Consider the following 22,477-nt stretch of genomic DNA (forward strand, 5'->3'; position numbering starts at 1 on the left):
GCAGTATGAATTTCTCTGGAGCTGTTAACAGGGGAGGCAATGTCGGAGACATAGAAACACTCGAAAGGTCAAACAAGGCATACTGCAAACCTTACTGAGATGTGCTTTCATTGCACTCTGAAGGGTGATAACAGTATGATCTTTGGACAGTAGGGAGGTGCATCAGTACCCCTGAAGCTATTGGTGATGGTAAGGATGTTGACTGCTGAAGCTTTACTGCCTTGTGGATTTTGGCAAGGGGGATGTGTCCTTTTGCTGCGCGCTGAGGAATGCAGATGACCTACTCCCCACTGCACCGATTACAAGTGCTGCAACATCACCTGTCATTGTTGCCTTTCACACGTCTCTTCTTTTTTTTTCTTTTGTAAATATATCTCTCCACCCGTTCATTATTCATATTTTTCTCCTTTTCTCTGTTTGCATGCACTCTCCTCATTATTAATATCCTTCTCTCGATCCACCTTCCAGCATTCTCTCCCACCCTCTTCCCTCCCTGCTGGCTAGAGGTGATGCCCACAGAGCTCCGCACAGGCAGGGCAGCGAGCGAGGGGTTTGGGTGCCTGGAGGAGGACGGGGATGTGCTGGCTGCCATGCAGTCAGGCTATCCCGCCCTTGCAACTTCTCGAAGAGGCTTCCCCTCCTCCATCCAGCATGACTCCTCTCGCCCCCCTCTGGCGGTGGCTGGCGTTCTGCCCCCCACCTCTGTACTGCACCAGCTGCAGTGACCTAGTTCTGGCCTTCCTGCAAGGCACCTCCATCCACCCTTCTCCCTGAGGAACTGGCCACAGAAGCGAGGAAGGGTAAGGGTCCTGAGCGCTGCTCCCGCGGTGGCTGGGGGACCCCAGCGTGGAACACACCCCCCCACACCCCCGCTTTGCCTCTGTGGGTTCAAGGCAGAAGGTGGGCGCTGGGGGTACAACCACGCTTGGTGGTGGCGAGAGGGAGCATCAGTCAGAAGAAACTGCTCCCCACGACTTAAGAACAGATTCCTTGCAAAACCTTCTCACCAGCTCCGGGCACAGGAGAAAAACTGGGAGAAACTCGGGAACGCTTAACCCGCCCTCTCAAGCCTTTCAGCTTGCAGGGCGGGTGTTTATCAATCTCAATGCAGCCAAGTGCCCACAAGGCATTGACGCCCTCTGGTTGCATCAGATCCTTCCCAGCTGGCACTAAAATCCTAAGTCATCGCTGCACCAGCATTCATCAGAAGACAATGGAGAGAGACAGAAAAGGGCGAAACAGAAGTCAGAGAGGGAAAGGAATCAGGAAAAAACAAAAAAGGCAAGCACACAAAAAGATTAACTTTATCAAGATGGAAGAGGGAAAATACAGAGTGAGACAGGCAGCTGGAGAAAGGGCCAGACAAATGAAAAGGAGGGGCAAAAGGGAGATAACAAAGAGAAGGAAGCATTTTCCTTCCAAATTAGTTCCCATCAAAAGCACATATATCCTTTCGTCCAGATCCTCAGCACTGTTCCCCGTTTCCCTGCAGCCGAACTGCAGCTTGGCCAGGCGAAACGCACTCCCGCCTTCTAGAACACCAGCCTCTGAAGCCTACCAACCGCCTTCCATCCTTCCCTTTGTTTCTGCCGGTAACTGCCCGCCGGAGCTCCTTTGTTCTCCATCTGCGCCCAGAGCACGGACAGCAGCAGCCCCTGACCTTCCCCAGCCACCCGCTCCCCTCCCTCGAGTCCCGCCGCTCCTTCTACCCCCAGCACGGGCCGGGCTCATTTCTCCCGGTATTTACACCGGGTCAGTGATTTTCCCGCCCTGGCAGCGCCTACTCGCTCCCTCCCCGCGCCTCGGACACAGCCGGGGGGGGTGCGGCGCCTCCTCCCTGGCGGATCCCCTGCCCGCCACCACCGCCGCTTCCATCCGGCTGCAGCTGGGCGCGCGCCGCCGCCCCGCACAGGCGAGCACGCGCCTGCGCACCCCCCCCCCCCCCCAGTCCCGCGGCGCACGTCGTGGGGGAGGGCGAGGGACGCGGTTCGTCCGCAGGCAGCGCGGTGACAAAGGGGCGCGCGTTGGCGGCTCCGGAAGAGGGGACGAGGGGTGATGGGGTGATGGGCGCGGAGCGGCTGGAAGGATGAGGTTGGAGGCGTGGATGGTGCCGGGCTGCGATGCTTTTGGGGTTGAGTCAGTGAAACCTGGGACTGAGCTGCAGACCCTCCTCAGGTGCGAGTCCTTTGTGTTGGCAGCGGTTTCTCCCTTTTCCGCTGCTTTACAGTAGTTTATTCAGAGCAGGGTTTATTGTAATGCCCAGAAGCAACGAGAAACCGAAGTGCTGTGAAATTAAAGATCATTTTGCACCGGTTTGCATTGTCCTTATTTTACACAGTGTGAAACAAGAATGATGCAGCCATTTTCCCATTGAAACAGAATCCAGAAATCATTTCCTTCTGTGGGAGCGTCTGTGTTCATGTGTGAACGCAAGCATTCATGAGTGAACAAAGGCATTTACCTTGCCTTATATTTTTTTATTTGTTATTCAGTTGTTCTAGTGGGAAGCAGAAGCATTGCTATAAGACTTAGCTGACCAAATGAGTAACTACCGCAGACGCAGGCCGCGTGCAGGCTTCAGCGAGTTGGCATAAATAATTAAGTTTAGCAACATGTGCAGAGTCTAGACTTTCCACCATTTTTCCATCATAAGCTCATACACGCAGCCAGAGACAGTATACAAAACCTTCTGATGTGAATGACCGAGTAATATCCTGCAGACCTTGGCACTAAATGTCTGGTTTGCATTTTTAGTGAACTCAGTGACAAAAGACGTTTCATGGAATCAACCGTGAAATCAGATTTTGCATACATTAAGGCTTTGGACCAGTCCTTACATTATGCTTTTCAGAGTTCATGGGAAAAATCTCAAAAGGAGGGGTCCAGGAATGTGTGGTGTTCAGAAGCATCCATTCTTTCCTGATGCTATGATTGTATTTCTTTCCCAAAGAGTAGAACCTTGGTACTCTGGATCATTGACACTGAGGACACTAGCACTCTCCTTGCACTATCAAATAGTGAGAATTTTGTCCTGAGACAGGAGACACCTCACCTTCACTGGCAAAAAAAACCCCAAACAAACCCAACCAAACAAAACAGGAAAAAAGAAAAAAAGTAAAAGAATTTTGCCTAATTCTAAGGAAGCATAACATAACATCTACATCCAACACAGCTGCTTTAAAAAGAACTCAGGTTTTGCAGCAGTGGGCATGTCCTGGGAGGGCACATCCTGAGCAGTAAATTGATACTTTCTCCTACTCCACTCTCCTAAGAAATAATGGAAGATTTTCAGGATTCTCTCCATACTGACTTAAGTTTCTAGATGATGAGAAATTGTTCTAGAGATACTGGTTTATTATATCGCTGTAGTTATAGATACATAAATCCTAATGTGGGCTTTTCTTTTCTTTTTGGTTTATACTATATTGAAAGCTACATACATCAATCCAGAAGAATCCTTATCTGAAATACATGTGCCTGCTAGATGATGGGTAGTGGTTACACACATCCTCAGCAGAGCAGTGTTACCACAGCAGTTTTCCATTAGTAAATTCCCTGTGTAAACAAACCTGCGCATCTCACAATCTGAAATTACAACCTTTGGAAGTGTGAACTTAGTGCATGTGGGAACTCTGTTCTGGAAGACTTAGAATGTAGTGATTCTATCAAAGAAGATACTATTTTGTTACTGTCAAAGTAACAAAAATACTGTCTGGTGTTTCTGTGTAATTTACCCTGCTGGGACTTAAGCAAAATTGCCTCCTCCTCTGAAGTGGTACTTTCAGTTGGGATTTAAGGGAGTGACAGTGTTGTTTCCCCTGTGCTGTTGTTGTACTGGGTCGAGTGGACGGGAACCTAGAATCCAGAAGTGGTCTCTGGCTCGCAGCCATGAGAAGCGAGATGTATCAGTGAGCAGCCTAAGCAGGCAGTAAAACATCTGATGAGAGCATCTCTAGAGCAGGGATTTTGGCCACTGACTTCATCTGTGAGGTAGCCTTTGCTATTGCATACTCATGAGGCAAATCACTTTCAGAAGAGCTATCTGAATCACACATGGGGTTTTCAGGAGCAGGACCTGGATGGTTATGCAGAACCAAGCAAACAAACGTACATACCCTTCAGTAATGTCAGTCTTAGAAATGCTCAGTGGTATTTGCATTATGACTATCAGCTATAATTTTGCAGGAGGTGTACCAAAGTAGGAGCATGTGATATTGTGGTACATCATTCTGCAGTATGAATGAATAAACATTGCAGCAAAATTTAGGGCATTCAGCCTTGTAATATATAGGTTACTACTGTGGAAATCAGTCCCATTGTGTCAGTTAAATATTGGGGGTGCTGGATGAAAGGTTTAGCTGACACATCTTTATCCTGCTACGGCAGGTTTTAGAGCCTGTCTGAAATGCAGCTGGATGCACCAGATGAACTACACTGGGGAAGCAAGGGGTATGTAAAGTGCCTGTTATTCAGGTAGGATAAATAAAATGGTTAGGACAGATCTGCCACGTGCTTAAGAGGCAGAAGAAAGCCACCTGAATCAGTTACATTCATGACAGGATGGGAGTTCGGGGTTATCAGACATCACCATGTGATTATGTCCCATATTTGCAAAGCTGGAAGCATAACAGAGATTGTTGAGCAACATACAACTACCAGAAAGGAGATTGGAGCAAGGTGGATGTTGGTCTCTTCTCCCAAGTGACAGGCGATAGGACAAGAGGAAATGGCCTTAGGTTGCACCAGGGGAGGTTGAGATTAGACATCAGGAAAAATTCCTTCCCTGAAAGGGTTATCAGGCACTGGAACGGGCTGCCTAGGAGTGGACCAGTGGTGGAGTCCCCATGCCTGGAGGTGTTTAGAAGGTGGGTAGAGGAGGTGCTTGAGGATATGGTTTAGTAGTGGAAGGTATGGGTGGACTTGATAATCTCAAGGGTCTTTTCCAACCAAACCATTCTATGATTCTATGATACACATTATTCCCATGGGACACAGACTGTGTATACTGTATCTAGAGGTTATGAAGGCTGATGAAGGAGAAATTCACACTGGATAGAACTGGCGCAGTATGTTGGATATATTTGGTGTGTGTGGTGAAGACTGGTGAGATCACATCTGGAGTCTTGTGTCCAGTTCTGGGCTTCCCCATACGAATGAGTCATGCACATAGTGGATGAGTTCAGCAAACGGCTGTGAAGATGGTTAGGGACTTGGAGCATCATCTCACGTGAGGAAAAGCCGAGAGAGTTGGGTTTGTTCAGCCTGGAGAACAGAAGGCTCAGGGAGATCTTATTGACATGTATAAATACGTGTCGGGGGTGGGAGTTTTGTGGTTGTTTTTTATTTTTTTCCTTCCTTGTGAGGGTGGTCAAGTGGTGGAACACTGTAACAGGTTGCAGAGAGTTTGTGAAGATACTCAAAACCTGACTGGATGTAAGTCTGGATGACCTGCTCAATCTGTCCCTGTGTTGAGTAGAGGTGCTGGAGAGATGCCTTGCAACCTCAGCTACTCAGAGATCCAGTGGCAATGGATGGAATGGAGCTCAGTGCGCCACCCATGTGAATGACAATTCATATACGTGTGGTTTGTACACATGCCCCTCTGGGCCTGCGGGGCCACAGAGTGGGTTTACTATGTGCATGGCAGACATCAAACCAATCAATACCATTTCACACCTGAGAAATTCTTGGGAATATCCTGCTAATCCTCTTGTTGGACTAGGCAGTCAGTTGAACTGGGACTCTCAGATACGTGGCAGTTTTGTACAGGCAGCATTTTGTTTATGTCGCTCAGGTGAAGGAAATAAAGCAATTAATAGAAGTAAGGTGGAAGTTGGTGTATTTTCAACATGTGCTGCTGAGTGAATAGCCATATGTTCCAAGTGCCACTTCAACCATTCAGGGATGTATAGGAGATGGGAAAGAGGAAGGACCATTTGGTTTTGTGTCCAAAGTGTGCCCTGTGTGTGTTTTGGTGGCAATGTGTTGTCAGCATATAGTGCATACAATGCAATACTGTGATTGTAAAGGGTGTGGTATGGAGGGAACTAAGTGTGCCACAGAACTGATAAACAAGGTGTTGATTGATACACTGGATGTGTCACTCTCATTTGTTGCCAACAGTTATTATTTTAGAAAAATGAGAGCAGCAAGGGATGATGCAGCCCTGGGTGCACACCGGGCACAACGGACACGTGACAACACGTGGCAGGTGGTGTGTGGGACATGCCACACATTTCCCTCTCACACGAAAGACAGAGGTTCTGGCTTAGCATGACACATGCCAGCAGCAGCAGAGGTGAGCGCGACAGGCGCCATGTCTTTTGCCACACAGCTGCTGGCTACGCATGCTGCACTGCAACTGGTCACGCATGGCCATGGGACGATTCTGACCCCCAGGAGCGGGCAGCAGGTGGGGGAGTCTGGACAGGGAGCTAGGGAGGGACTCTTCATCAAGGAGTGCAGGGATAGAATGAGGAGGAACGGCTTTACGCTGAAAGAGAGATTTCTTAGAAGAGATGTCAGGATGACATTTTTCACTGCGAGGGTGGTGAGGCACTGGCACAGGTTGGCCAGGGAAGTGGTGGATGCCGCACCCCTGGAGGTGCTCAAGGCCAGGTTGGATGGGGCTTTGAGCAACCTGATCCACGTGGGAGGTGTCCCTGTCCATGAAACGGGGTTGGAACTGGCTTTACAACTCAACCCATTCGCTGATTCTATGAAAATAAAAGAGAAATGTTAACGAGAAGGAAACAGAAAGATGAGGCTATTAAATGTAAGCCTGCTCTTATTTGATGCTGACCACACCTGCAGCGCAAAGAAAAATAGAGTTTAATGGCTAACAAGTATGTTTAATTGTAAAGACTGTATTTTCCTTTAGATTGTATCGTGCTAGCCTCCCTCGGGCATTCCCACTTGAAGAGGTATCGCTGCGTAATCTGACCTGGGAAAGGTCATTAAGGATAGTCGTGGTCTTATTTCAGACAGGTTTAAATCTGGACGGGGGGGGCGGGCGGAGGGCGGCCTCAGCCCCCCCAAGCCGGGCGGCGGGGAGCGAGCGCGCGCGAGGAGGCGGTGGGGGGCGGGGGTCGCGGTGCAGGGAACAGCCGGGCTCCTCGCGCCAGCGCGGGGGGGTGATGGAGGAGGAGGAGGGCGGGAGGGGAGGGGGGGGTGTGGCCCGAGCGTCGCGTCGCCGGTTCTCCCCCTCGCAGCAAAGACCGCGCCTCCCAAGCGACTGCCGCCGGCGGGGAGGAAGGGGCGCGTCTCCCCGGAGCCCGCTTCGCCCTGCGGGGAAGAAGGAGGACGGGGAGGGGCGGGGGGGGAGCGGCGCCGGCGGGGCGCGCGAGTGCCCCCAGGCTCGGCGGCGCCCGAGGCGGGTGAGACGGGCTGAGCGGGGACCGGGCGACGGACGGAGGGAGGGAGGGACGGGAGCGCGCGCGCGCGCGCGCGCGTGTGTGTGTGGATATGGGTGGGTGGGACCGTCCCCCTCATCCCGCCCTCCGCGCTGCGCCCATGGTGATTGCGCGCGTCCTTCCCTCCCTGCGCGCGGAGCTGCCCGCGCTCCCCCGCGCGCGCGGGCCGGGACAGGGCGGCCGCGGCGCCCAGGTGCGGGCGCGGCGCGGGGCGGGGGGCGCGCGCGCGGGCAGCGGCTCCCGGGGGGCGGGGGGCGCCCGGCGCGGGGTCTGGCGGCGGAACCCGGAGAGAGGGGTCCCCTCTCTTTTGTTTTGTGATGTTTGAGGCGGCGGTTGCGGAGGGACTCGGGGCTGCCGGGGGCGCCGCTCGCGGGATCGGTCGTTAACGGTGGCGTTTGAGCGAACATCCTCCAGACGTGTTAACGTAGTGGTTTGGGGTTTTTTTTTCCCCCTCTTTTTTTTTTTCTTCTCCTCTGGTCGCGGTTTATAAACAGCTGGTTTTTTTTCCGCGGCGGCGGGGCGTGATGCACGGGTATATGCGCTTCCGACGTGGGACGCGGTTTTCCTCAGTCTCTCAATCTGAATTCTGAGTGTTACTCTGGGGAGGGGATTGAAGTCTCACACAAATAAATAGGAATAGTTTTCGTAGGTTTTAAAACTTGATTTCTTCGTACGTTCACGTGTAGATCCAGATTTAGGTTTCCTTTGAGCGCGCGTTTTTCAGTAAAGGAAGAAACTGCTTAACCTTCGGGGACTTGTTTTTTCCCCTTAAAGTGGATTTCTGTGGTAGTACGTTTCTGTAACTATTTGAAGTTGCACATTTCCCCTGATCGCGTTCATCCCATCTTTTTATTTCGGCTTTGCTCAGTGCCTTGCACGGAGCCTTTTCTTTTGTTGGGATTTAGTTTATCTCTTATTAGACGCCTTTACGTGTTTGTTTATGTCTAAAAGGGATGTTTCTCCTTTTTTTTTTTCGCCCTAGGTGTTGGTGACTTCAGAGTAATTTAGGGATGTAGTTCTGAGGAAGTAGACGCACGAGGACCGAGTCTATTTTACATAGAAACCTACAGCTCTTCACCAGTACTCCTTTTCCTCCTTTCCATCCCTCCTCCCGCACAGGGGAGGACAATTTGGGAATTACTTTATCAGTCATTTACTTCCCCCTTTCCCTCCTCAGAAATCCCTTTTGGTCCCCGAGGCAGCTGCTAGATATTGCCCATTATAGGACCAGGAGAAGGTTATCATCGTCGTCCCTTGCTTGCTCCCGGGGCTTCAGTAGTACCCTTCCCTCCTTTGGAGCGCAGTGGAGAGAGGCATCGAGAAGACTTCCCTGCCACCCTTGTTGGTTAGCAGAGGATCCAAGGAGAAGGGGTACCCGGCCAGCCACGTGATCTCGTGCAGGGAGCCAGAACCGAAGCAGCACTTGGCACTCTGGAGGGAGCATCTCGGTAGCTTTCTTCGTCTTCCGCTCCCTTCCTTAACCAAATTTTTGGTAAGTGTCCCCAGCCCAGTAATTCCTCCAGCCCCGTTTCCCTTCCCCCACGCCAGGCGCTGGGAGAAGCGTGCACGGAGATGGGGAGCGGGGTGGGGGAAGGGAGGAGGGAAAACCGGCTGCGTCCTCGCGGATCCAGGAGGAGGGGTGGGGGGTGTTGCGCCAGGCGGCAGGGGAGCTGGGGCAGAGGTGGAAGGAGCTCTCTCCGGGAAAGCGACCGGGGTGGGAAGAAATGGATGTTCTATTTGCACGGGTGCGCGCGCACGGGCAGAGTGGAGAGGGAGGGGGGGAAAAAGGCTGAGAGCTGAGACTAGGACCGAAGTAGGAGGCTGATGCTGACCGCCACTGGCTAGTGTTGCGGAGCGGGGAGAGAATGGATTATTCGCTAGAGATGAGGAACCGGGGTGTGTGAACGAGGGATGTTCTCACCTACTTGCCAGCATGAACAGAGCTGAGGAGAGACCGGGGGTGGGGTCGGGGGATGGGCGGCGGCGGGTCTGCCTTTCAGAGGCACTTGTGCCTGGAAGGGTTGCTGCTAGCATCGTCAGCATCTCTCACGGCAAAGGTGGCGACAGGCAGATGAAAGCCATCTCGGGGAGTGCAGTTGCCTATATGTGGGGTGGGGGGATGTACTGGGGATGAATGGGAACGATTGATATATTCCCAGATCCTTTGACTGTTGCGGTCTACAAATCTCACAGGAAAAAGGAGGGGAATACCCTGATAGGCTTTCAGAGAGGTGTGCTTGGGGTTCACCTGCCTACAGTGACTTAAAATTCTATGATGCATGTGTAGAGGGCGGATGATAATGCAGCAGCGCTGGACAGATTGCGCTGCAGCTGCTCAGTGTATTACATAAAATGCATTAAAAAAATTTATTTTTTAGGTTCTTGAGTTTTTAAAAATGTGACTTTTCCAAAGATTCTCAAGCAGTTATGTGACAGTCTTAGGAAAACTAGTCAGTGGTAGGTAAAAGAGGAATTTTTCTTGAGGTAGCCCTTAAGCATCGCAATGAAGCAATAGTGTGAGGAATGAGTTGTTTACCTTGGATTTATTTTTCTAAAGCAGTTTTAACAAGTAATTCAAGATGTGAGCTTTTATCTCTGTATCGCTGTGGGTTGCATGCATCATCCATACATATATCCTTAAGGTTTTCTTTAGATAATCATTGTTGTGTTATGTTTCTGTGGAAAAAATTAATCGTGCTTTATGCTTGAAACAGCTGTGAGCTGTTTTCAGACCTGCTTTCCCTATGATATAGAAAGTCATATTTCTGGGATGTTTCAAATACTGCTCTATTCTCATTAAGATGAGACAGACTTCCATGACAGCGTATGATGGATCATATGCTGAGTTGTATGCCAGATGACCCTTCGTTAGCTGTTTAACTTGTCTGCTACCTAAGATTCATTTTACAATTCTGATATGCCTTGAGGTATCTCCTAAAGGAGATATCTTCAGAGCATCTGCCAACTCTTCTTAGGTCTCCAGTCTCTTGAGGTGTGGCCTCCAAAACAGCATTTTAGAAACTGCTGTAATGGTAGAAACAGTTGGTTTACTGGAAGTGCATACTCAAACCTCAGCTAATTAATGATGAAAAGAAAAGCAAAATACCTTTTCCAGCCTGAATAACATTGTTCTGGAAATGAGTATCGAGGGATATGCCTTAATGATAAATCCAAAAGTGCAGTGTTATTTATAGTGAGGTGAGTGCTTAGACCTATATGTTTTGTAGCTCTCCTTTTCCCCCTGCGGTCATGGCTGGCTGTCTCCTCTTTGCTTCTCACTTCTATGAGACTTTGATTATCATTATCTGAGCTGTAGGGATTAAACACACCGAGAGGTATGATAGAATTAAGATGAGGTTTTACCTCTCCATTAACTGCGGAAATCAATGGAGTTGTGTTAGCTGCACAGTGCTGTAACTGAGTCCGAGCCAAGGTCTAAAAAGGAGGTGAATCTGGGAGGGGCTGATGGTAAAAATTGTTCCACTGACTTGCTTCCCAGATTGCACTGTGCTCAATGGTAGTGTGCTACAACATCAGGTCCAACATCTCGGGTAGCTAGCTCACAGTGATTCCCAATGCTACAAAGACATCTGGGGTTCCAGAGCGAGCCCAGAGAAGAGCAACGAAGCTGGTGAAGGGGCTGGAGAACAGGCCTTATGAGGAGCAGCTGGCAGAGCTGGGGTTGTTAGCCTGGAGAAGAGGAGGCTGAGGGGAGACCTTATTGCTCTCTAACTACCTGAAAGGAGGTTGTAGAGAGGAGGGTGTTGGCCTCTTCTCCCAAGTGACAGGGGACAGGACGAGAGGGAATGGCCTCAAGCTCTGCCAGGGGAGGTTCAGGCTGAACATTAGGAAAAAATTTTTCACAGAAAGGGTCATTGGGCACTGGAACAGGCTCCCCACGGAGGTGGTTGGTTCACCTTCCCTGGAGGTGTTTAAGGGATGGGTGGACAAGGTGCTGAGGGGCATGGTTTAGTGATTGATAGGAATGGTTGGACTTGATGATCTGATGGGTCTTTTCCAACCTGGTGATTCTATGATTCCCATAGGGAGGAAACAACCTGGTCTTTTTAATTTACAAAGACATTGAGTAGTTGCATTCTGAATAGAAAGGATACAGAATGATCTTATTGCATACTAGTTACTTTTTATGTTACATGTTTATCATTAATACATAAATTAATTAATATCTCCTAAAAATCATTTCTTGTTTCAGCTCAGGTTGAAAAAAGAGACTAGTGCACTTCCTGCCTGCTTTCAGGTGTTGCAGGCAGGACAAGGAGTAAATGAACATTGGAGACTATCCCATTCCTGCAGGCATGTCTCTTAAGGCGCTCTACGTGAAGAGAAGACCTCTTCATTGGAAAAAGAGTGATCTTCAGAGATATCCAGGTCTCTCTATCCAGCTGATCTGATTGGCTGAATTCCATGTTATGTCAATAAAACATTTGCACATGATATAAAGTAAAAAAGTAGCACAGTGAATGTTTTTTGTTAGAACGACTGCTAAAGATGTTTTTACAGATTCAGGGAATGCAAGGGGAAATATGTCTGCATGTGATCAGAAGTTGGGGAGCTGCTGTGTGAATGCAAGAACAAAGCCTAGCTTAAGCAATAAAGGGATGCCACAGTTCGAAGTTGAGGTGTGCGTTCTGTTTGCTCTTTAAATTACTAAGAATCTGATCCACAGCATCTTGCTGGAGCAGATGCAGCAGTGTCTGCTTGGCTGGCATATCAAACTGGCAAATCAAACTGACTGGTTTGATTTTTATTGTAGAGCTTTTACTTCAGTTGCCACCCTTCTATCTCCCCCAGTCTCCTTTATGTGCTTAAGTTTATAACGATTATTTCCCTTTAATTTCATAAATCTCTTTTGACTATAGCAGCTTTGAGTGAAAACTGCATTTTAACTGGTCATCTTGAAGATATTGCAGCGTCTGCACTTCCCCCTGTATATAGTATATTTATTTTGAAATAGATGCTTTCATGAATTCGGAAGTATTCCATGCACACCCAGCTTTGTCTGAGACTGCGTCTTTTAGATTGAAGTGGGTGGAGTTGGTTTTCAAGGAAACATTCTGGAAATCATTTCCAATTTGAAAGCTTAATGCTCTTGTGCATCTGACTGCAAGGCAAGCTTTCCTCCTACAGCCCATTTTCTTGAGAATGTGGGAGGGATTGTTAAGATGTTTGGGTTAATAGGGTAAATTGCAGGTTTTGTGTTCCATGAGACTCAATAAAAATAGAGATTATAAGGAGAGGCTAAAGCTGGTAAGTAGATTCTGGTTTTAGGAGCAGAATGTTAGTGTGAAAAGGATATTCCTTGAGGTGATATTGGGTTGGAAGTCAAGGAAATAGTTGTAATTTCTGCTTCTGCCGCTGGCTTGTAGCTTGACCTAAAGTTAGTTTCTTGATCTTTACCTCCAGGTAATGACGTTGAGGTCGTTACCTGCCTGCCTTATGGTGAAATGTGAGCCTTTGTAAATACATTTATAAAATTTTAATATTTAGAGGAAGTGAGACATAGTATTAGGAGGAGAGGAATATCCATTCCCCGTTTCTGTATACCTGCTGTTTTAGTGTGCTAATTGAGATACTTGAATAACTCTTCTTGGTGATGCTGTAGCTCCTTTCAAAAATAGAAGAAAGGTGGAGCTAAGAAAAGGATATAGATTTTTAAATTTCTTCTTCAAACCTTTGCTGATGTTTAAGAGGGCTGAAATGGCAGTCAGGGAGAGATGGTGGCACATACTCTGCAAGGGGTGGAGGTAGGGCCACGCAGAAAAGAGATTTGAGAAAAATGGGAGGACAGTGCTGATGACAGTGAAATTGAGGGTTGGTAGCAACCAAAAATGTGGAGAAGGCTGCTAGAGACAAAATGCTTGTTTCTTTGCACCAATGTTAGAACCAGTACTGAGCGGGTAAAGAATCTCAAAAACAACAAACCAAAAACTAAAAAACCCTCAGTCAGGCTGAAAATGGCTTCTGATTTAGTTTTCTCTTTTTTTTTGTTTTTTTTTTCTTTGTTTTAATTATGACAAAGTTTGTCCAGTATAATGTTCTCAATGTTTTATACCTTGTTTTTTAAATGTAATAGGTAGAGCCTGTTAGGTAGAGCCGTTTTTCAGAAGAGAGGCAGTAGGTGGGGCTGTTTGGTCTCCCCAGTCATACATGCAAATAGCAGAAATGCAGGTAAATTGACAAGAAGCCTTCTGACCTGTGCTGTAGCAGTGCCACTTCTTAAAAATATAGATTGTGTCAATTCTTGGCTGAGGATCATAGAATCATAGAATAACCAGGTTGGAAGAGACCCACAGGATCATCGAGTCCAACCATTCCTATCAAACACTAAACCATGTCCCTCAGCACCTCGTCCACCCATCCCTTAAACACCTCCAGGGAAGGTGACTCAACCACCTCCCTGGGCAGCCTGTTCCAGGGCCCAATGACCCTTTCTGTGAAGAATTTTTTCCTAATGTCCAGCCTAAACGTCCCCTGGCTGAGCTTGAGGCCATTCCCTCTCGTCCTGTCCCCTGTCACTTGGCAGAAGAGGCCAGCACCCTCCTCTCTACAACCTCCTTTCAGGTAGTTGTAGAGAGCAATGAGGTCTCCCCTCAGCCTCCTCTTCTCCAGGCTAAACAACCCCAGCTCTCTCAGCTGCTCCTCATAAGGCCTGTTCTCCAGCCCCTTCACCAGCTTTGTTGCTCTTCTCTGGATTCGCTCCAGAGCCTCAACATCCTTCTTGTGGTGAGGGGCCCAGAACTGAGCACAGTATTTGAGGTGCGGTCTCACCAGTGCCAAGTACAGAGGGAGAATAACCTCCCTGGGCCTGCTGGTCACGCCGTTTCTGATACAAGCCAAGATGCCATTGGCCTTTGCTTTAGGTTACATGTATTAATGTTTGGTATTCGTAATGTTTTGTTGATGCTTTTTATTCCTTTGGTTTTCCATTAATGTGTTCTGGATGATACTAAATGTATTTCACAGTGGATGTGAAGTATTTGTACGAGCAAATCAGTCTTGAAATACTTAAATGGAAAATTTGTTTTAATGGATTTTCTACTGTGTTCTGGACTCCTTTTTTAACATAAAGAATTTGGCACCCTCTGTCTTCCAAATATAGTGGAAAGGGATACATTAGGACTGTCACCAATGTTTTCGCAGTACCAAGGAGAGGGGCTGGGTTATTTTCAGTTGCAAGGAGTTATCCCAAACATGAAGTTGAAATTCTGGCCTCCAGAGTTGGCCATTCAAAATGTTTTAAGTCCTTGTCATGCCTTGTAGTACTGCCAAGAAAGAGAGGTGCTACTAACACTACTGGTAGTTATGTCAACTGTGTACTTCTTGTGGAAGGTTGAGGACCAAGACCTGATTTTTAGCGTTTACATTCCATTGAATGTGAATGGATTTGTTTCTGTTATTGCTTCTGTGGCAGATTAGGTGTAGACATTATTTTCAGACTTGGAGGTTTGAAGTTGTACTCCATTGAAAAGAACTGGCTTGTGCGGAGGGGGTAGGACTTTGTACAGTGGGGAACATGAAGATGGGAGGTTATGTACTCTAACAGAGTCTCATCTTCTCCACCATCTAGAAGTTCCATTGAAAGAAACCTTGAAGGTTGCAAGACAAGTCCAAGATGTGCAGTTCAGTTGCTCCTAGGCTGTGGTTCTTAACAGACCGTCGCATCAGAGAAGATTACCCTCAGCAGGAGATCCTGAGAGCACTGAAGGCCAAGTGCTGTGAAGAGGAGCTAGATTTCCGGGCACTGGTGATGGATGAAGTGGTGCTGACCATTGAGGATGGAAATCTTGGTGAGAATGAGCTAAGCTGGGAATATGCTGAAAGGGTATTTGAAAAAAGATTGTGAAGTGGAGCGTCTGTGCTCTTTAATAATGAATTAAATGTTTGCCAGACTACCTTATATCATCTAAATCATGTTAGATGTACATGATATGGTCTTTAGCATTTAATCAAATATAATTGCTAACTTTGCTAATTTGCATTAGAACTATTTTTGCCTTCCCTCTCTAGGGCAGAGAGAAGTGTTACTTTAGCTTGATTCCAGGATAAGAACTGTAAGACCTCTTAATTAAGAGGAAATTGTGGAGTTTCATTTTTGCATAGGTGCTTGAATCTTGTAAGTCACATTTAAGAGGTTCAGGGGGAGGTTTTTCTTCCTTTTGTGTTCTGACTCCAAAATAGCAAACACATTTGAGATAAACCAAAAGGAATTTTCAGTGGACAGTACAAATTGTCATCGAGCTAGAGGTAATAAAGTGACATAACTAAAGCATGTTGCTGTATGGATGGGTAGTTACTTCTATGCCAGAAAAGAATGGGGCTGAAAAGCAAAGTATGTGCATCAGAATGATTTGAGCTATTACTACAACTCCTAGTGTTTTAAACTAAATTGTAAGATTTCTGTTCTGTTTTCCTATTAGATTTTCTTTTCTTTTCTTTTTTCCCCCCTGTGGCAATTAAACATGAAAAGCAAGACGTTTAGGTCTGTTAGAAATATTAAGTAAAATGATTCTGTAGTTATTAGGCTTATGTTAAAGGAAGAGTATTAATGCCACCAGTGTCAAGCCGTGTAACACTTTATTTTTTCCCCCAGCTTTTAAATTTCCTAAAGGAAGGAGTATGCACTGTTGTTTTGTACATTTACCTCTTCCGTTTCTCCTCCCTATATATGTATTAAAAAAAATAATCACTGGAGATCTGGGAATTGAATTCTGAAAATTGTATTAGAATAAATCTATGTGGGAAGAAAATATGAAAGTACCTCCAGCCCTGAAGAAGGAGCTGCCATGTAATCTTGTACCTTGTTTCTTATTGGGGTATCTGTATAGGAGGGAAATCTTAAAACTGACTGTGGGTAAGAGCTTTGGTCAGAATTTGTAACCTATTGTAGTATGAAACAAATGCATGGAAATAAGCATGAAACAAGTGTATGGGAAAACAAGATGTTTGGTTCTGGTATTACCGAACTTTTATTTATGTATTTTGTCTTTTATTCTGAGGTGTCTGATGTTTATCAGGGATTTGAAATTCTCTGTAGGCTGTTCTCAAATCAAGGCGACTTATTTGTTAGAAAGTTTGAGCATGCTTGTCCCTTGGACAGCCTGTTCTGTGAAGGCAGCCATCCTGGACTGTAGCTGCAGTCTATAAGGTGCATAACTGGTCTTCCTGTATTGTTTTTATTTCTTGGTGATGTTTTCTTCTTTCCTGTCTCCTGCCTGTTTCTGAGGAATTAAATATGGCCTTTCTGCTCTCTTCCATTTAATGTCTCCTAATGCTGCATCTATTGCAAGAAGAAAAGATAAAGTAGACAAGCTGGAAAACTAATACTGAGGAATGTGTAGAACAAGAATGAGGAAAAACTAAGGAAATTAATGGAAAGAAAATGTAAAAAAAAAAAGGGAAATTATTTTCATACAAAGCTTTCATTCAACACTATGCAAATAACTGACCTTTTGAAAAGGAGTGAGATAAAAAACCTGAAAGACTATAAATAGAAATTTTCTGATAAATAACCTGGACTGGATAATTGTGATTTTTTTTTTTTCTTTTTTGTGGGGGGATATATGTGTGGGAGTTGTCTTGCATCAAGTAGTTCTTTCTCTCGGAGAGAGGCAAAAAATCTTCCCTCTTAATTTTTCAGTTTTCGTTTTCCTGGTGTGTGCTCACATGTTTTGATAATGGATTTCTGGTGGAGGACACAAGCAAATGTTGTGCATTTAATTTTCCTTGTTAAAGTCCTCAGCTGGTTTAGGTAAGGGTGTCCTGGAACAAAATCCAGGAGGTAATGCGTTCCTTTCTGCGTAACCCTTTCTGTTATCTACTGAGGTGTCTGTTATCCGTGAGGCGTCCAGGTTGGGCAGAATTTTTTACAATGTAGAGGAGTAGCTCAGACTCTGCTGGTAATGCATAGTGTTGGAGGAAGTAATAGTTAGGTTTTCGCATATTCATGCTTGTGATTAGAGCTCTTTTTTGTTCTTTAAATACTAGGCAATTTCTTAAGTAAATTGTTAAAAGAATGTTAATTTTACAAAGTTAAGTTGGAAATTAGAGGATGCTATTTAAAACTTTAAAAATCTAGTATTTCTTTAGCATGATTCCAGGCTGGGCAGAGAATGGATTGAGAGCAGCCCTGAAGAGAAGGACTTGGGAGTGTTAATGGATGAGAAGCTCTACATGAGCCGGCAATGTGCACTTGCAGCTCAGAAAGACAACTGTGTACTGGGCTGCATCAGAAGTGTGAGCAGCAGGGTGGAGAAGAGCATCCTGCCCCTCTACTCCACTCTTGTGAGACCTCTCCTGGGGTCCTGCATTCAGTTTTGGAGTCCTTAGCACAGGGAAGATGTGGATCTTTTTGAGTGGGTCCAGAGGAGGGCCAGAAAGGTGATCAGAGGGCTAGATCACCTTCCCTGTAAGGACAGGCTGAGAGTTGGGGCTTTTCAGTCTAGAGAAGAGAAAGCTCCAGAGGGAACCTTATAGCAGCCTTCGAGTACTTAAAGGGAACTATAGGAAAGCTGGGGAGGGGCCCTTTATCGGGGAGCACAGTGACAGGATGAGGGGTAGTGATTTTAAGCTGGAAGAGGGGAGGTTTAGATGAGATGTTATGAATTTTTTTTTTTCCTGCGAGGGTGGTGAGCCACTGGAACAGGTTGCCCAGAGAGATTGTGGATGCCTCAACCCCAGAGGTGTTCAAGGCCAGGTTGGATGAGGCTTTGAGAAACCTGATCTAGTGGGAAGTGTCCCTGCTGACTGCAGGGGGGCTGAGAACTGGGTGATCTTTAAGGTCCCTTCCAACCCAAACCATTCTATGATTCTGTACATGATATAACCAGTGAAACTTCTACGTGGACTTGCTGACTGTCAAGAACATGGTTGAAGACTTCAAAGCTTAAAAATCCAGCATAAGACATGGAAAAGCTTGAAATTAATTACCTCAGAAAGGTAAAGTAGAGCAGAAAAAAACACTTATAAACGTAGGAAAATTGAGCAGAACAGTGGGATATGTACCAAGATTGAAAATTGGCCCTTCCATTTACATAGTCATAGAATCATAGAACAACCAGGTTGGAAGAGACCCGCCGGATCATTGAGTCCAACTATTCCTATCAAACACTAAACCATGTCCCTCAGTGCCTCGTCCACCCGTGCCTTAAAAACCTCCAGGGAAGGTGACTCAACCACCTCCCTGGTGGGAGTTCCAGTGCCCAGTGACCCTTTCTGTGAAAATTTTTTTCCTAATATCCAGCCTAAACCTCCCGTGGCGGAGCTTGAGGCCATTCCCTCTTGTCCTGTCCCCTGTCACTTGGCAGAAGAGGCCAGCACCCTCCTCTCTACAACCTCCTTTCAGGTAGTTACAGAGAGCAATGAGGTCTCCCCTCAGCCTCCTCTTCTCCAGGCTAAACAACCCCAGCTCTGCCAGCTGCTCCTCATAAGGCCTGTTCTCCAGCCCCTTCACCAGCTTTGTTGCTCTTCTCTGGATTCGCTCCAGAGCCTCGCCATCCTTGACAGTAGAGCGCATTGATGTGTCACTGAAATCCAGAGCCAAAGACAGATGTGGAAAGCTTCTGTGATACAAAGACTCTTATTAATTCTTTGTATGTCAGAGAATGATATGATTTGCCGTTTACCTGATGTGGCCAAAGAGAAAGGGAGAGGCAGGGTTATTTCAGTCAGTGGACACAGCAGTAACAACTCCTGGGGCGTAGCTCTGTTGTGCTCCAGGGCTGGATTCCCAGACAAGCCAGCAGTCCCCACTAATTCATTTTCTTCTGCAGCTGAAACTTGGGATGACCCTACATCCCAAGCACCACCTGCAGCCCCGGTAGTACTAGACATGTAATGATCCTGCATGCAGCTCAAGATCTACATCAGGTGCCTCAACACTGCAAGAGTCCAAAAATGTTTATAAATGCAAGTTAAGCGATGTAAAATTGGAGTTCTCCTTTAAGCTTAGAAGGAAGCTCTTAAACTGATATGAACTGTTTTTAAAACATTTTAAGCATAACTTCAACAAGTATTTTTTGAAAATAAATGTGGTTTATGCCTCATTTAAGTAAGTGCCTGCTTGCTTGAGCCATACATTCCTGTTTCCCTTGCACACTGGCAGGGGTACTCTGTAGATCTCCAAGGAAGAAGCTGAGCTAAAATAAGTGGAGAAGTCCAGCTGCATTAAAGTGGGCTGACCTGGCCAAAATTGTTGCTGAGTCAGACATGCACAACATTACTGCACAGGAATGGACAGGGTTACACACATAAAAAAAAATGGAGGGTGGTATTGCAGCTGTTCTGCTTTAAACTGGTCAAACTGCAATGTGGCTGTAGCCTCAGTTTCTTAAGACTTAAAATTTTTGAAGTCAAACCAGTCCAGTATGATCCCCTGCAGAATGCAGCAGCCATGTTCTTCTTGTCCCTTTCCAGATTTGCTGTTGCTGCTTGTGTCGTATAGGGACTTCACGTCTCTTGGCTTGCTTTCATGTTGTAGCTAAGCTAATCTAATTAAAAAAAAAAAAAAAAGAAAAAAGTTGACCACATTCTTTGCTTGTTTGCAGGATCTGGCATTTGTGTGACTTGAGTTGGCTGATCCAATGGCTGATCCGATGGAATGCTAACTCTGCCCAAATAATTAGCAATTTTCTGTTGTAATAGCTTGCTGCATCAACTCAGTCTGTGGTCGCAGATTTGCTAGGTCTAGTACCCAAGGGCAGGTGAGAATGGGGCAGCTCTTATACTGAATGGCTTGTATTTATGCTGATTTAGTTGTAGCTTTGAGGCATACTTTACAACAGAATTCTTGTCATGGTTGGGATGCTTGAAAGTGTCAGCTTTAGGATTTGTGTGTGTGTGTTTGTGTGTCTTTGAAGTATCTGGTATTTACTGCTGTAAAACAAGCACTGGATTAGGAAATTAAATGGCTAGTTGACTAACCTAGTTTGGCAGTTCCTATGTTCATTTGAAATATGCAGCAGGTAATTTAACAAAACTCTGCATGACATTTTCAGACACACATGTGAAGTCTTCACAGTGAGTCCTGTTAAAGCATGTAGTTTTCAACTATTTGTTTAAATTTACTAGTGCAGTGATATAACAGGCTTGGGGAATTGGAAACTAGACAAATTAAAGCTTTTGTGCAGGAGTGTGTGGAGTGGGATGGAGGTGGAAGAAGCATGTACTTAGAGGGCACGAGACAAAAGATAATTTGTTGATTGTCTCCTCTTTCTGAGAAGAGACCTCTTTCTCCTCACCCGTGTCTAGGACTTAGCAATAACCTTCCCCACAGACTACACACCTTACCTAGAGGGAAACGCAGCCCAAGAGGTGTTCATTGGTGAAGAATGCACTAGGGAAATTTGGATTTTTCCTTCATTAAAATTACATACAAGAATATCTTCATCAGAATTCCTTGCTACCCAAATAGCAGACATTGGAGATCGCTGAACCAGCAACTTAAACAATTCCTTTACTTCAGGATTTTGGAATCTCCGTATTTTCTCATACTGTCCTGTGAAGGCAGATAGTTTTAAGGAAAGTTGCTTTCATGAGCTTTCAACTAATAAAGATACTGGAGTGAGTGGAATTGGAGTATCCTAAAGCATAAAGCAAAGTGTGAACTTATTGTAATAAGATTTTCTTGGCTTTTCCTTTGGGAATGTAAAAACTAGTGATCAGCCTAGGTGAGGAATAAAAAGGGCATAATAGTCATCTGTTTTCAAATAGTAATACTTTGTGCATGGTCAGCTGGATTCCTTAAGGCAGTGGGTGACATCTGGGAGGTGATGTATTTTCTTCTGCAGAGGAAATATTTAGAAAACTTGGTAAAGGTTCCTGGTGTGCTGATTTAGGCATCTGGGTTTCCTGAGTGAGCCTGAAATTTGCAGTGTTAGTCACTATTTTGTATGAGTCTTTAATCTTGCAAGATATGATTTTGTTTCATGTGATCTGTTCTTCATTCCTAATTTGGTCTGAACTAGTAGCATATAGTTGTGATATTTTGATTTTTTTTTCCTTCTCACACTGGGTTAGATAGCATTGGAAAAAAACATGGAGGAATCAGGATAGTTAAAGGTTTCTATACTGTTAAGTATAGAAAGCTGGGGAAAAAAGAGTAAGGTTGGATAATAAATTCCTGTGTTTCCCGCATAAGGGTAAGAAAAGAACTCTATCAGCTAGATCTATGAGAGGAGAGTGCTTTTACATCTGTGAAATGGTTGCTGTATCAAAACTCTTAATATTTTTTTTGAATCATCTTTAAGTCACCTCAAGACTGTCTTGTATCGCACAACAGGAAACATAATCGCTTTCTCTTCATGCTGAGTGTTTCAGCAGTCCCCAGCACTTGTTAGTCCAGCAGTGCACCTTACTGTAAAAGCTTTTCCTGCAGTATGCAGCAATGGCCCTTGGAGTGATGGAGCAGAGGCAAGCGGCCTTGGCAAGATGCCTTGTCGAGACTGCGGAGTTGGCCTGTTTCCTGCAACTAACAACAGCCAGAGTAGCCATTGCTTTTCTCTGCAGAATTGGGTAGTTAGTTTGTGACTAGACAGTGAGAGCCAGAGAAGAAACTGCATTGTGTGCAAAGGACTGGGAGGGGGTTAGATGCAAAGTGAATTTTGTGTTGTTGAAAGTGCTGGGCTCAGAACCGCTTGAAACCGTTCGTGATCTTCTTTCACTGTGGAAACCCATCACTTGCTACTCAGATGATAAACCCCACTGAGCCATCAGAATTACTAAGTAGACAGTTAAGAACTGCATAGAGGGAATTCTGGAATGGTAGCTGTGGTTAGAGGTGGTGACTGTGACCATCCCAATATTAGATACGTCAGACAAACACATCTTTGGTAGGAAAAAGAGCAATTCAAACGTTTGCTTTATTATCATAAAAATGTATTTTAAAAACTGCATTTCAACAATTGTCACATGATTTAGGAATAATTGTTTTATTTCAGAACTGTGACACCTAACAACTTTTTGTGTCATGCATACGAGAAGGGAACGTTTACACTCTGGCCCTGAGTGTCCTTGCAGTTTTTTCCTAACTATCAAGAGATTTCTCTACT

At 45.8% G+C, this 22,477-nt stretch overlaps 1 protein-coding gene across 2 annotated transcripts in view; it reads left to right on the forward strand.

Annotated features, from left to right (window-relative positions):
* The first annotated feature begins 7,311 nt into the window (after window positions 1-7,311).
* RIMKLB (ribosomal modification protein rimK like family member B) overlaps window positions 7,312-22,477 on the forward strand; it is a 49,727-nt gene continuing 34,561 nt past the window's right edge. Inside the window, exons 1-3 of one of the 2 annotated variants that reach the window (XM_069864717.1) lie at window positions 7,312-7,376; window positions 8,395-8,904; window positions 15,001-15,220. In XM_069864717.1, coding sequence (XP_069720818.1) covers window positions 15,046-15,220 — 175 coding nt within the window. In that variant the 5' untranslated portion in view covers window positions 7,312-7,376; window positions 8,395-8,904; window positions 15,001-15,045. Of the gene's footprint in view, window positions 7,377-7,475; window positions 7,606-8,394; window positions 8,905-15,000; window positions 15,221-22,477 lie in introns of those variants that run through there. The other variant, XM_069864708.1, reaches the window with a different exon arrangement.

This window comes from Phaenicophaeus curvirostris, chromosome 1, assembly GCF_032191515.1.
Source record: "Phaenicophaeus curvirostris isolate KB17595 chromosome 1, BPBGC_Pcur_1.0, whole genome shotgun sequence".
Classification (NCBI taxonomy): Eukaryota; Metazoa; Chordata; class Aves; order Cuculiformes; family Cuculidae; genus Phaenicophaeus; species Phaenicophaeus curvirostris.